A 14,915-nucleotide genomic window follows, 5' to 3' on the forward strand; every position below is an offset into this window, starting at 1 on the left:
ACTATACTGTGACTTTAAATAAAATACGATACTGTGACTTTAAATAAAATACTGTACTGTGACTTAAAATAAAATACTATGCTGTGACTTTAAAAAAAATACTGTACTATGACTTTAAATACTATACTATAACTTTAAATACGATCCTATACTATGACTTTAAATAAAATACTATACTGTGACTTTAAATAAAATACTATAACTTTAAATACTATACTATACTCTGACTTTAAATAAAATACTACACTGTGACTTTAAATAAAATACTATACTGTGACTTTAAAAAAAATACTATACTATGACTTTAAATAAAATACTATACTATGACTTTAAATAAAATACTATCCTATGACTTTAAATAAAATACTATACTATGACTTTAAATAAAATACTACACTGACTTTAAATAAAATACTACACTGACTTTAAATAAAATACTACACTGTGACTTTAAATAAAATACTATGCTGTGACTTTAAATAAAATACTACACTGTGACTTTAAATAAAACACTATACTGTGACTTTAAATAAAATACTATAACTTTAAATACTATACTATACTGTGACTTTAAATAAAATACTATACTATGACTTTAAAAAAAATACTATACTGTGACTTTAAATAAAATACTATACTATGACTTTAAAAAAAATACTATACTGTGACTTTAAATAAAATACTATACTATGACTTTAAATAAAATACTATACTATGACTTTAAAAAAAATACTATACTGTGACTTTAAATAAAATACTACACTGTGACTAAAAAAAATACTATACTGTGACTTTAAATAAAATACTATACTGTGACTTTAAATACTATACTATACTGTGACTTTAAATAAAATACTATACTGTGACTTTAAAAAAAATACTATACTGTGACTTTAAATAAAATACTACACTGTGACTTTAAATAAAATACTATACTGTGACTTTAAATAAAATACTATACTATGACTTTAAATAAAATACCATACTGTGACTTTAAATAAAATACTATACTGTGACTTTAAATAAAATACCATACTGTGACTTTAAATAAAATACTATACTGTGACTTTAAATAAAATACTATACTGTGACTTTAAAAAAAATACAATTCGATGACTTTAAATACTATACTATACTGTGACTTTAAATAAAATACTATACTGTGACTTTAAATAAAATACCATACTGTGACTTTAAATAAAATACTATACTGTGACTTTAAAAAAATACAATTCGATGACTTTAAATAAAATACTATACTGTGACTTTAAATAAAATACTATACTGTGACTTTAAATAAAATACGATACTGTGACTTTAAATAAAATACTGTACTGTGACTTAAAATAAAATACTATGCTGTGACTTTAAAAAAAATACTGTACTATGACTTTAAATACTATACTATAACTTTAAATACGATCCTATACTATGACTTTAAATAAAATACTATACTGTGACTTTAAATAAAATACTATAACTTTAAATACTATACTATACTCTGACTTTAAATAAAATACTACACTGTGACTTTAAATAAAATACTATACTGTGACTTTAAAAAAAATACTATACTATGACTTTAAATAAAATACTATACTATGACTTTAAATAAAATACTATCCTATGACTTTAAATAAAATACTATACTATGACTTTAAATAAAATACTACACTGTGACTTTAAATAAAATACTACACTGACTTTAAATAAAATACTACACTGTGACTTTAAATAAAATACTATGCTGTGACTTTAAATAAAATACTACACTGTGACTTTAAATAAAATACTATACTGTGACTTTAAATAAAATACTACACTGTGACTTTAAATAAAATACTACACTGACTTTAAATAAAATACTACACTGACTTTAAATAAAATACTACACTGTGACTTTAAATAAAATACTATACTGTGACTTTAAAAAAAATACTATACTATGACTTTAAATAAAATACTATACTATGACTTTAAATAAAATACTATCCTATGACTTTAAATAAAATACTATACTGTGACTTTAAATAAAATACTACACTGTGACTTTAAATAAAATACTACACTGACTTTAAATAAAATACTACACTGTGACTTTAAATAAAATACTATGCTGTGACTTTAAATAAAATACTACACTGTGACTTTAAATAAAACACTATACTGTGACTTTAAATAAAATACTATAACTTTAAATACTATACTATACTGTGACTTTAAATAAAATACTATACTATGACTTTAAAAAAAATACTATACTGTGACTTTAAATAAAATACTATACTATGACTTTAAAAAAAATACTATACTGTGACTTTAAATAAAATACTATACTATGACTTTAAAAAAAATACTATACTGTGACTTTAAATAAAATACTACACTGTGACTTTAAATAAAATGCTATACTATGACTTTAAAAAAAATACTATACTGTTATGACGTACTATACTGTGACCTTTCATGATTCTGTATTATACACCATACAGACTGAATGCATCGTGTTGATATCAAGGCCCCACAGAGGACAGAAAATATTTTCCAGTCACAGAAACTCTGACTCAGATATCAGATTGGTGTGAACTACAAAACACTTTGGTTTTTGAAAGATGATGAAAACATTTTCTTTGTGGAAGCATCCTTTCACTGTTTCTTGAACTTCCTGTTTCTGCTTCACTCAACCACTTCCTGTTAAACACTCCTCACATCAAACGTCTTCTGCAAGTTGATGACTCAAAAGAGCTCAACGTGTTTTTCACACAGACTAAAATGAACTAGTTCACACTTTTTATGCTGGTTTGGTGTTTTCTGTCCGTCTGTCAGACACACACACTCTCACACACTCACACACTCACTCTCACACACACTGGGTTAAGAGGGTTGTCTGGTAACCGCAGGGTCAACGGTTCGATCCCCGACTGGGACGTGTCACGTGTCGAAGTGTCCCTGAGCAACACACTGAACCCCTAACAGCTCCCCGGGCGCCTGTCATTGGCTGCCCACTGCTCCCTGTATACAGGGATGGGTCACATGCAGAAGCCAAATTTCATATCTGACAATAAAAATGGTTTCTTCTTCTACACACACACACAAAGATGAAAACATGTCCTTTAAATGTAAATAATAAAAAACATTTAAACAGATCTTGTTAATAAAATAAATATTTAAAGTTGCAGCTACGACTCGTCTGAACCACGTTAACTTATATTAACTACGTCTCTTCTCATGAACACTGTTAAAGAATCTCTGGAGGGAATTTCTTCAAATCACAAACTTGAACTCAATAATGAACTTTAATGTGAAAGGTCACCGTAACCTCACAAACAAGTGAGAGCTGATCTAAACGAGGAAGCGATGAAACGTGGAGAAACCCGTCGATGCTTCGCGGCTCAAGTTGTCTCAACACATAAAACCCGACGAGTGAACGAGATGGTATCCTCGTGAGGAACACATGTGGTCACACAGCTGATTTAATTCTATTTATTTTGTATCAATTCAAATATTTCACTTCATTCAGGATATCACATATTCACTGAAATGAACAAATAAGATATGTTGAACCAATATGTTTCGGTACCAAGGACGAACAATTGAAAATCACCGCTCAGCTTCAGTCACTGATGTTAAAACCCACAAACCAAGCCAGAAATCTAGGTGTAGTTATGGATTCAGACATCAACCTGAACAGCCATATCAAGACAATTACAAAATCAGCCTCCTATCACCTGAAGAATATATCAAGGATTAGAGGACTTATGTCTCAACAGGATGTGTAAAACTTGTCCACGCATTTATCTTCAGCAGACTGGACTACTGTAACGGTGTGTTTACAGGTCTCTGTAAAAAGTCCGTCAGAAAGCTGCAGCTGATTCAGAACGCTGCAGCTCGAGTCCTCACTAAGACCAGGAGGGTGGATCACATCACCCCAGTTCTGATGTCTTTGCACTGGCTTCCTGTCCAACAAAGAATTGACTTTAAAAATCCTGCTGTTGGTTTACAAAGCACTGAATGGTTTAGGGCCAAAATACATCTCTGATCTGCTGCTACCTTATGAACCATCCCGACCCCTCAGGTCGTCTGGGACCGGTCTACTTTCTGTTCCCAGAGTCAGAACTAAACATGGAGAAGCAGCGTTCAGTTTTTCTGCTCCACATATCTGGAACAAAGTCCCAGAAAGCTGCAGGTCTGCTGAGACCCTCAGCTCATTTAAATCAAGATTGAAGACTTTTCTGTTTGCTGCTGCCTTTAATTGAACCACGTTCAATTAATATATTAATCAATTTCCTGCATTTCTGCATTTTACTACTGCGTTTTATTTCTTACACTGTTTTTTAATTGTTTTTAAATCTCCTTTTCTTTTGCCTTGTGTTTTGATGCTTTTAATGGTTTTATGTGAAGCACTTTGAATTACCTTGTTGTTGAAATGTGCTGTACAAATAAACTTGCCTTGCCTTGAAGAAAATCATCATCTAACTTAGGATTGAACTGAACATTTGGATAAAACCTTGGATTGAAGTAAACCGTTTATATAACGTAACGATAACGTAACACTTTCAGTTCCACAAAAACATTCTTAGGAAGTGATCAGGGCGCGCCAGACAAATTGTAATAAATCTGTCCAATTCGTACCAAAACATTTCCCGTACATGAATCGTGTGTTTTGCCAAAAGGTTATCTTAACCCAAACGAGGACATGAGAGCGTGACATGATTAGGGGTAGGAATCACCAGAGATCCCGCGATGCGATATTGTCACGATACTGCGATATATTGTGATTTATTCATTTTTCAACTTCAAGTTATGTTTGTTTGGATTTGCTGAACTCGTTGATGTTGGCGTGTGCATATTAAAACACTTCCTGCTGGGTTGCAACTTCTCTTCTCGTCATTTTGCCACAACAGAAACGGTTTCAGTTTGTTCTTCATTAAACAAACCAGGGAGTCTGAAAAGTCTCAGTTTAAAAACTTTTTTGATCAACTTTATTGATCTGGTTCGTCCGGTTCATCTTTGGTCCAGATGACCAATAACCATTCTGATCTCCTTCCTGTTCCTCAAAGAACAAACCGTACATGTTCAGACCCACAACTGGTGGGACTCTTCCAGAAAAGACCAGTACATTCTAGCAGAGGTCGGCCTTTCAGGTCCCCGGTGGTTTTCCTCCCTGGTGCCTCTCGGTCTCGGTCACTACATTCAGGTCTGAGGAGTTCTTGGTGGGCTGGATCTTGTTGTGGCTGCTGTGGGATCGCGGTCTCAGGTGAGCTCTGTCCCAGACCTGCACGAGTCCTCGGCTCAGCTCTTTGCGGATGTTGTCGCTGGACAGGACGTAGAGGATGGGGTTGACGGCGCTGTTGACGGTGGACAGACCGAGCGAGACGGTGTACGGCGTGTACATGGTCCTCTCGAACAGACAGTCCTCCAGCTGGGGGAAGTGGAACATGACGGCTCGGACCAGCAGGATAAGGTGGTACGGGGCGAAGCAGACCAGGAACAGAGCCACCACCGCCACCGCCAGCCAGCAAACATGCGCCTTCTGTTCTCGCCGCAGCCCGGTACTGCGCTGCACGTTAGCCAGGATGCCGTGGTTGGTCACCACCAGCACCAGCAGTGGCACTAGGAAGCCCACCACGAAGCGCGCGTAGTTGAAGCCCGTCACCGTGGCGCTGCTTTGACTCGGCTCGAAGCAGCGGCGGTCGCCCTCGGCGGCGTCGCCCTCCCTCATGGTGAAGACGGGGATGTGACCGACGGCGACCAGCAGCGCGATGAAGAGGGTGATGAGGGTGGCGACGCGTTGCCGGCGGAGTCCGCGGGACTCCACGCTGTAGACCACGGCCACGTACCTGTCGCAGGAGATGCAGCACAGCAGAAAGATGCTGATGTACATGTTGTTGAAGAAGATGTAACCCGTTAGCTTGCAGGCGGCCGAGCTCCAGGGCCACGAGTGACCTCCGCTGACGTAGTGCGTCCACAGCGGCAGAGTGCCCAGGTAGGTAAGGTCGCACAGCGACAGGCTCCACAGGTACACGCCCAGCACGTTCTTCCTGCGCACCTGCAGCCAGGTGAGGTAGACGGTCAGCAGGTTAGCCGGCAGTCCGACCGCCAGCACAACACTGTACAGCAGCACGAGCGGCAGCCGGCCTTCGTCGTACGGAGGCCGGCACTCGATTGAGCTCGTGTTGGTCGTCAGAGAAAACGTCTCGGTCGCCGGAGGCTCGTGCATGATGTCTGCAGACAGAAAGAGACGGCCAATCAGATTCAAGATCAACTGCGGAAGACAAAGGAGGTTTCCTGTTCTGTTCAGGCTGTTAGCATCTGTTATCTCTTAAGTTATCGTCTTTACATCTTTACGTTATCGTCTTCACGTTATCGACTTCATGTTATCGTATTTACGTTATCGTATTTAAGTTATTGTATTTAAGTTATTGTATTTAAGTTATCGTCTTTACGTTATCGTCTTTACGTTATCGTATTTAAGTTATCGTCTTTATGTTATCGACTTCATGTTATCATATTTACGTTATTGTCTTTACGTTATTGTCTTTACGTTATTGTCTTTACGTTATTGTATTTACATTATTGTCTTTACGTTATCGACTAAGTTATCGTCTTTACGTTATCGTCTTTAAGTTATGGTCTTTACGTTATTGTATTTACGTTATTGTATTTAAGTTATTGTCTTTACGTTATTGTCTTTACGTTATTGTATTTACGTTATTGTCTTTACGTTATTGTCTTTACGTTATTGTATTTACGTTATTGTCTTTACGTTATTGTATTTACGTTATTGTATTTACGTTATTGTATTTACGTTATCGACTTTAAGTTATTGTCTTTACGTTATTGTATTTACGTTATTGTATTTAAGTTATCGTCTTTACGTTATTGTCTTTACGTTATTGTATTTACGTTATTGTATTTACGTTATCGACTTTAAGTTATCGACTTTAAGTTATCGACTTTAAGTTATCGTCTTTACGTTATTGTATTTACGTTATTGTATTTAAGTTATCGTCTTTAAGTGATTGTCTTTACGTTATTGTATTTACGTTATTGTATTTACGTTATTGTATTTACGTTATTGTCTTTACGTTATTGTATTTACGTTATTGTCTTTACGTTATCGTCTTTAAGTTATTGTCTTTACGTTATTGTATTTACGTTATTGTCTTTACGTTATCGTCTTTAAGTGATTGTCTTTACGTTATTGTATTTACGTTATTGTATTTACGTTATTGTATTTACGTTATTGTCTTTACGTTATTGTATTTACGTTATCGTATTTACGTTATCGTCTTTAAGTTATTGTATTTACGTTATTGTATTTACGTTATTGTATTTACGTTATCGTCTTTAAGTTATTGTATTTACGTTATTGTATTTACGTTATTGTATTTACGTTATCGTCTTTAAGTTATTGTATTTACGTTATTGTATTTACGTTATTGTATTTACGTTATTGTATTTACGTTATTGTCTTTACGTTATTGTATTTACGTTATTGTCTTTACGTTATCGTCTTTAAGTTATTGTCTTTACGTTATTGTATTTACGTTATTGTATTTACGTTATCGTCTTTAAGTTATTGTCTTTACGTTATTGTATTTACGTTATTGTATTTACGTTATTGTATTTACGTTATTGTATTTACGGTATTGTCTTTAAGTTATTGTCTTTACGTTATCGTCTTTAAGTTATCGTCTTTAAGTTATTGTCTTTACGTTATTGTATTTACGTTATTGTATTTACGTTATCGTCTTTAAGTTATTGTATTTACGTTATTGTATTTACGTTATCGTCTTTAAGTTATCGTCTTTACGTTATTGTATTTACGTTATTGTATTTACGTTATTGTCTTTACGTTATTGTCTTTACGTTATCGTCTTTAAGTTATTGTCTTTACGTTATTGTATTTACGTTATTGTATTTACGTTATCGTCTTTAAGTGATTGTATTTACGTTATTGTATTTACGTTATTGTATTTACGTTATCGTCTTTAAGTTATTGTCTTTACGTTATTGTATTTACGTTATTGTCTTTACGTTATTGTCTTTACGTTATTGTATTTACGTTATTGTATTTACGTTATTGTATTTACGTTATCGTCTTTACGTTATTGTATTTACGTTATTGTCTTTACGTTATTGTCTTTACGTTATTGTATTTACGTTATTGTATTTACGTTATCGTCTTTACGTTATCGCCTTTACGTTATTGTATTTAAGTTATCGTCTTTAAATTATCGTCTTTACGTAATCTACTTCGTTATTGTCTTTACGTTATCGTCTTTACGTTATTGTCTTTACGTTATTGTCTTTAAGTTTTTGTATTTACGTTATTGTCTTTACATTATTGTATTTACGTTATTGAATTTACGTTAATGTCCTTACATTAACAACTTTAAGTTGTTATCTTTACGTTATTATAAAGTTAGTCTTCACGTTATCGTATTTAAGTTATCATCTTCACGTTATCGTCCTTACGTTATCTTTCAGTTTTTGTATTTACATTATTGTATTTATATTTTCTTGTTAATATTTTCTTTACGGTATATCTATATTATTGTCTTTCAGTTATGCTTTTTCAGTTATCGTATCTACGACACATGATATTTTTCCATTGAAAGACCATGAATCATGTTTAATTATCATATATCATACCTTCCTGTCGCATCCGAGAAAACAAAAAAACATTGTGACATGAACCATCAGCAGAAAACACACGTAGATCGTTGTCTGCTTATCAAACACAAACTTCTGATGGAAAGTTAACAGAAATGTCTTTCAGACGAAAAGACGAGAAGATGAGAAGATGAGAAGATGACTCGTTTCAGTTTTCTGTCCGACAGGAAGTCAAACCACAGAATCATCTTGTCTGAGTCACGTTTAAACAGCAAGTCGACTTCAAACTACATCTGTTCAGAACAATGAAACATCCGTCTGTTTGATTTGGAGACGCATTCTTTACACTTATATATACACACATATATATATACAGTGTATATACGTGGACAGTTCTGAGAGTAATGAGTGAATGGTAATTATATCATATGAGGTGCACCAAGCTATCAACAAACTGTCTGAAGGCAAAGCAAGTGGTTTAGACCATATTACTGCTGAACACCTTCAATATGCTAGTCCGAGGTTAGCTCCTCTCCTCGCTGTTTGTTTTACTGGCTTCATGATTCACGGCTTGTTACCAGACTCAATGCTGTCTGTTCTCTCAGTGCCAGTCATTAAAAACAAAGCTGGTAAAGTATGTAGCCTAGAGAATTACAGGCCCATTGCTTTGGCCAGCGTCCTGTCAAAAGTCCTAGAAAGAATTCTGCTGGACAGAATACAGGACTTCATCACCTCCACAGATAACCAGTTGGGCTTCAAAGCCAAACATGGCACTGACTTGTGTTTATATGCCTTAAAGGAAACTGCAAACAAATACAGAGGTCAAAACTCATCACTTGTTATGTGTTTTATTGATGCCTCCAAAGCTTTTGATCGTGTTAATCACAGTAAGTTATTTTTTAAACTGAGCCAAAGAGGTGTCCCCACATTCACAGTGAGAATTCTGGCTTACTGGTATGCGCACCGGAGTATGAGAGTAAAATGGGGTAAAAGTGTGTCAGCCCCATTTGGGGTTTGCAATGGTGTCAGACAAGTTCTGTTTAATCTGTATATTGATGATCTGTCCAAGCAACTGAAAGCCTGTAATCCTGGTGCATGATGGGTAATACTCTGGTTAATCACATCATGTCTGCAGATGATCTGGTGATCTTTAGTCCTTCTAGCGCTGGTCTTCAGCAGCTCCTCACTATATGTACTGTGTATGGTGTGGAACATGACATCAGATACAACGCCAGTAAGAGTGCTGTCCTGATCTGTAGAACTAAAGAGGACAAATGTCTAAACTTCCCTGACTTCAAATTGTCTGACAATAATCTTGGTGCCAGTGAAATGTTTGTGGCTGCACGAGTCAACACTTTCCAAACAGTTTTAAGAAATCTCATGTACAAATTCATCTGTGGACTGAATGACTCTGTAAATGGGATCATACTTGTTTTAACCAACATAAGGTTTAGCACCACACGCTACCAGTCCAGCTGTGGAGACATTGGTACAGCTGTCTCTTTGTAAGGCATTGCTAGGCCTCCGTACTCTGTATGGACCCCGAGTCTGAAATAAAGTCTGTCTATCTATCTATCTATCTATCTATCTATCTATCTATCTATCTATCTATCTATCACAGTATAAATATATCAAAGTACTATACTATATATCACAGTGTAAATATATCAAAGTACTATGCTATATATCACAGTATAAATATATAAAAGTACTATACTATATATCACAGTGTAAATATATCAAAGTACTATGCTATATATCACAGTATAAATATATCAAAGTACTATACTATATATCACAGTGTAAATATATCAAAGTACTATGCTATATATCACAGTGTAAATATATCAAAGTACTATGCTATATATCACAGTATAAATAGATCAAAGTACTATAATATATATCACAGTATAAATATATCAAAGTACTATAATATATATCACAGTATAAATATATCAAAGTACTATAAGATATATCACAGTATAAATATATCAAAGCACTATAATATATATCACAGTATAAATATATCAAAGTACTATAAGATATATCACAGTATAAATATATCAAAGTACTATACTATATAAAGTAATCTAATCTGAACATGAATATTATATAATATTTTTGAAGTAAACAGAGCACTATGTATTATCATAGTAGTAGTATTTATATTATATATTAGTACACAGGTGATGAATAATATTATCAAAACCTTTTAGGAGTTTTATTGTTGTACTGACAATAATATTGTATACTTGTGTACAAGTACTTTATGTATTTATTTTATCCACTTTAAGTCTTAAAACGTCACTTTATTATTAGTGTTATTATTATTGTATTATTATTATTGTTGTTGTTCTTATTATTGTTCTTATTATTAATATTGTTGCTATTATTGTATTATTATTTGTATTGTATTCTTGTTATTATTATTATTGTATTAGTGTTGTTATTATTATTGTATTGTTATTATTATTATTGGTGTTATTATTATTGTTATTATATTATTATTATTTGTATTATTATTATTATTGTTATTATTATTGTATTATTTGTATTATTGTATTGTTATTATTATTCTATTATTATTATTGTATTATTATTATTATTGTATTGTTGTATAAAGGTGATTTTCATCAAAAGTTGTTGTTTTAAAGTCTCAATAAAGAACCAGTGAAGGATTTATGAACTATTAATTAGTTATCACATATAAAGTACAAATATATTGATGAGTATTATGAAGTTAAAAACTGTTTTATGACAGAAATACTTTTTAGTGCTCGAACAATGTACAGTAGCGATGTTACGAGATGTGCCGACGCTTCGAAGCGTGTGTCGAGTAATGGAGGGGGCGTTTCCTCGAAGCGCGTATCGAGGCTTGCTTCATTTAGGGGAGGGGCCAAAAATGATGACGTCGGAAGCCTCGCTGTCTGGCTGTACCACGTGACTGCTTCGGGAAGTGGTACAGATTTTGCCTCTGCAAAACTTCCTGTATGCAAATGTATATAGACTTGCTCTTGCGTTTTTGTGCACGCCAGCATCTTCTGTACCCTGTGAGAGGGTGTTCTCAAAGGCCGGAGAGGTTGTGTCAAAAAAAAGGAATCGTTTAAAACCAAAAACTGTTGAGAAACTGTTATTTCTGAATAAAAATTAATAAAATGTCCCCTGTCCTGTACATCACTGTCCAAGTTACACAAGCACTTTCACTGTCCTCTGCCTGCTTAAGCCCATGCCATTTTCCTAAAGTGACATAACAACATTATTACACAACCTGCCATATCATATCATACTACCATTTTGGGAAAATTTACACACAGAATACATTCAAAAAATATTTTATTATGCACATGTGTGATAATTTATGTACAGAAATTATTTGGTCATACATTTTTGTAATTCATAGTCATTCCCAACAGCCATAACAGACACAAAAATTCAATGCATCACATTATGTGGTTGAGATACAGCTGCCTGTGATTACACACTTGGCCAGTCGGTGGATTCGTGTGCACATGAAGCTTCGAGAAATGAACCCTTTCTCGAACCAATTGGCTGAAGTGGTTCGATGCCTCATGAGGCTTCATCTCACCATCACTAGTGTACAGTAATACTGTGATGTAGTATGACCGTAAGTACATGGATGTATACCGTTAAAAGATAAGACTCACCGCCGTCTCGTGTCTCCTCCTCGTGTCTCCTCCTCGTGCGCTCTGACTGAAGCACAAAGACTGAGGAGCAGCATCATTTATTCATCCTCCATGTTTAATTAACCACGTCATTATTCATTGTTTTTTCTTCACGAGACAGAACAGGAAGCGGCTTTTACTCTGAAACCCCGATCATCAAAGATCAAAGAGATCAACAACATGAAGAAGAAGTTAAAGAGACACAGACACCTGGTGGAGACGAGATGTTACTACAGGACGACTTATTCTACTCCTTCTCCTTCCTCTTCTTCTTCTACTTCTTATTTTTCTTCTCCTCCCCTCTCCTCCTCCCCTCTCCTCCTCTCCTCCTCCCCTCCTCATCTCCTCATCTCCTCCTTGCTTCCTCTCCTCCTCATCTCCTCCTTGCTTCCTCTCCTCCTCTCCTCCTTGCTTCCTCTCCCCTCCTCCCCTCTCCTCCTCTCCTCTCCTCCTTGCTTCCTCTCCTCTGCTCCTTGCTTCCTCTCCTCTCCTCCTCCTCCTCCCCTCTCCTCCTCCTCTCCTCCCCTTCTCCTCCTCTCCTCTCCTCCTTGCTTCATCTCCTCTCCTCTCCTCGTCCCCTCCCCTCCTCTCCGCCTTGCTTCATCTCCTCTCCTCCCCTCCTCATCTCCTCTCCTCCTCTCCTCCTTGCTTCCTCTCCTCCTCCTCTCCTCCTCGCTTCCTCTCCTCCTCTCCTCCTCCTCTCCTCCTTGCTCCTCTCCTCCTCCTCTCCTCCTCTCCTCCTTGCTTCCTCTCCTCTCCTCTCCTCCTTGCTTCATCTCCTCTCCTCATCTCCTCCTCTTCTCCTCATCTCCTCTCCTCCTCCTCTCCTCGCTCCTCTCCTCCTCCTCTCCTCCTCCTCCTCCTCCTTGCTTCCTCTCCTCCTCCTCTCCTCCTCGCTTCCTCTCCTCCTCTCCTCCTCCTCTCCTCCTTGCTCCTCTCCTCCTCCTCTCCTCCTCTCCTCCTTGCTTCCTCTCCTCTCCTCTCCTCCTTGCTTCATCTCCTCTCCTCATCTCCTCCTCTTCTCCTCATCTCCTCTCCTCCTCCTCTCCTCGCTCCTCTCCTCCTCCTCTCCTCCTCCTCCTCCTCCTTGCTTCCTCTCCCCTCCTCCCCTCTCCTCTCCTCCTCCTCTCCTCCTCCTCTCCTCCTTGCTTCCTCTCCTCTCCTCTCCTCCTTGCTTCATCTCCTCTCCTCTCCTCTTCTCCTCCTCATCTCCTCCTCTTCTCCTCATCTCCTCTCCTCCTCCTCTCCTTGCTTCCTCTCCTCCTCTCCTCCTCCTCTCCTCGCTCCTCTCCTCCTCCTCTCCTCCTTGCTTCCTCTCCTCTCCTCCTCCTCCTTGCTTCCTCTCCCCTCCTCCCCTCTCCTCTCCTCCTCATCTCCTCCTTGCTTCCTCTCCTCCTCTCCTCCTTGCTTCCTCCCCTCCTCTCCTCCCCTCCCCTCCTCTCCTCCTTGCTCCCTCGTTTGAATTGTTTCCTGTGGCTGATCTTTGGGTGTTTGTTGTTTACTGTCTGACGTCAGCTGTGTATCAATAGATAGATCTATACAGGTGATCAGGGCCCCGTTCCTCGTAGTGGTTCACTAAGTCGATCAAATGTCCTGTTAGCAGCCGACATTAACGAGATGATTGATGTCAGGCTATCTCGGTTCCTGCGAGGCTGATCCTCTGAAACAGTCTCGTTAATTTGAACCAGACGATCAGGATCAGGATGATTGCGCGTGCCCGTCCTACTTCTAAAGGGGGAAGCGTGGATCACAGAAACCATGATGTTCTAACAGTACAATGTGAAATAAAGTCACAGAAAGAGCCTCTTTGTTCTCCGCTGACGAGCAGGAGATGATCATGAACGCATATGAGGAAGTCAAGACCGTAATCACAGCAAAATATAACAGCGGCACCGCTGAGAGGACCAGACAAGAAGCACGGCAACACATCAGACACGTTCAATGCGTCAGTGTTGGGAATGAATCGGCTCATTTTAATGCCTCATCAGCCCAACCAATCACATGACATGTCTTTATGTGCTGCTGGCAGTAGACTTCATGATGCATCATCCAATGAGATCTACAGCGACAATAATGATCTCAACTCTTTCAGAATAAGTAGATAAAAACAAGCCCAAAGAGCACCTAACTGATACGAATTAATATGAGGATATATGTACTGTATGCCCTTATGTATCATGTAGCCTACTATATATATGTATGTGTAGATTACCATATAGAACTAGTTTGAATATGTGTGTGTGAGAATCTGTTTATGGGCGGATCAGTATGTGTATTATTCATAATCAGACATTCAATCAACTGAAGCAGTGAAGATCAATAGTGTGTGATTCTCTGTGTTCTCATCATGATCCACCTTCATCATGTTCTACAGTAATGATGTGCTGCTGTACTAATAACACTCATATCATTATGAGTGCTTTAACCTCATGTATGCAACCAGCCATCAAGAGGACATGAGAGCAAGTACACACTAAGCACACACACATGACTCAGAATGCTGAGTCAGCACAATATGTGCCATGGTGACGTCATGAACACATCCGTAAGTTTATTAAGCGCCAAATCAACTTGACCAACAGCGCGGCATGCAGCGGCTTTCCCCATGTTCTC

General features: G+C 36.9%; 1 protein-coding gene across 1 annotated transcript; it reads right to left on the minus strand.

Annotated features, from left to right (window-relative positions):
• Nucleotides 1–5,140: 5,140 nt before the first annotated feature.
• gpr132b (G protein-coupled receptor 132b) lies at nucleotides 5,141–12,408 on the minus strand (the record flags this gene model as incomplete). Its single annotated transcript, XM_079290296.1, has 2 exons — nucleotides 12,285–12,408; nucleotides 5,141–6,225 (listed from the first exon to the last, which is right to left on the minus strand). The coding sequence occupies exon 2, from the start codon at nucleotides 6,218–6,220 to the stop codon at nucleotides 5,141–5,143; it is 1,080 nt and encodes a 359-aa protein (XP_079146422.1). The 5' UTR covers nucleotides 6,221–6,225; nucleotides 12,285–12,408.
• Between the last annotated feature and the right edge of the window lie 2,507 nt (nucleotides 12,409–14,915).

This window comes from Melanostigma gelatinosum (assembly GCF_949748355.1).
Source record: "Melanostigma gelatinosum genome assembly, chromosome: 19".
NCBI lineage: Eukaryota > Metazoa > Chordata > Actinopteri > Perciformes > Zoarcidae > Melanostigma > Melanostigma gelatinosum.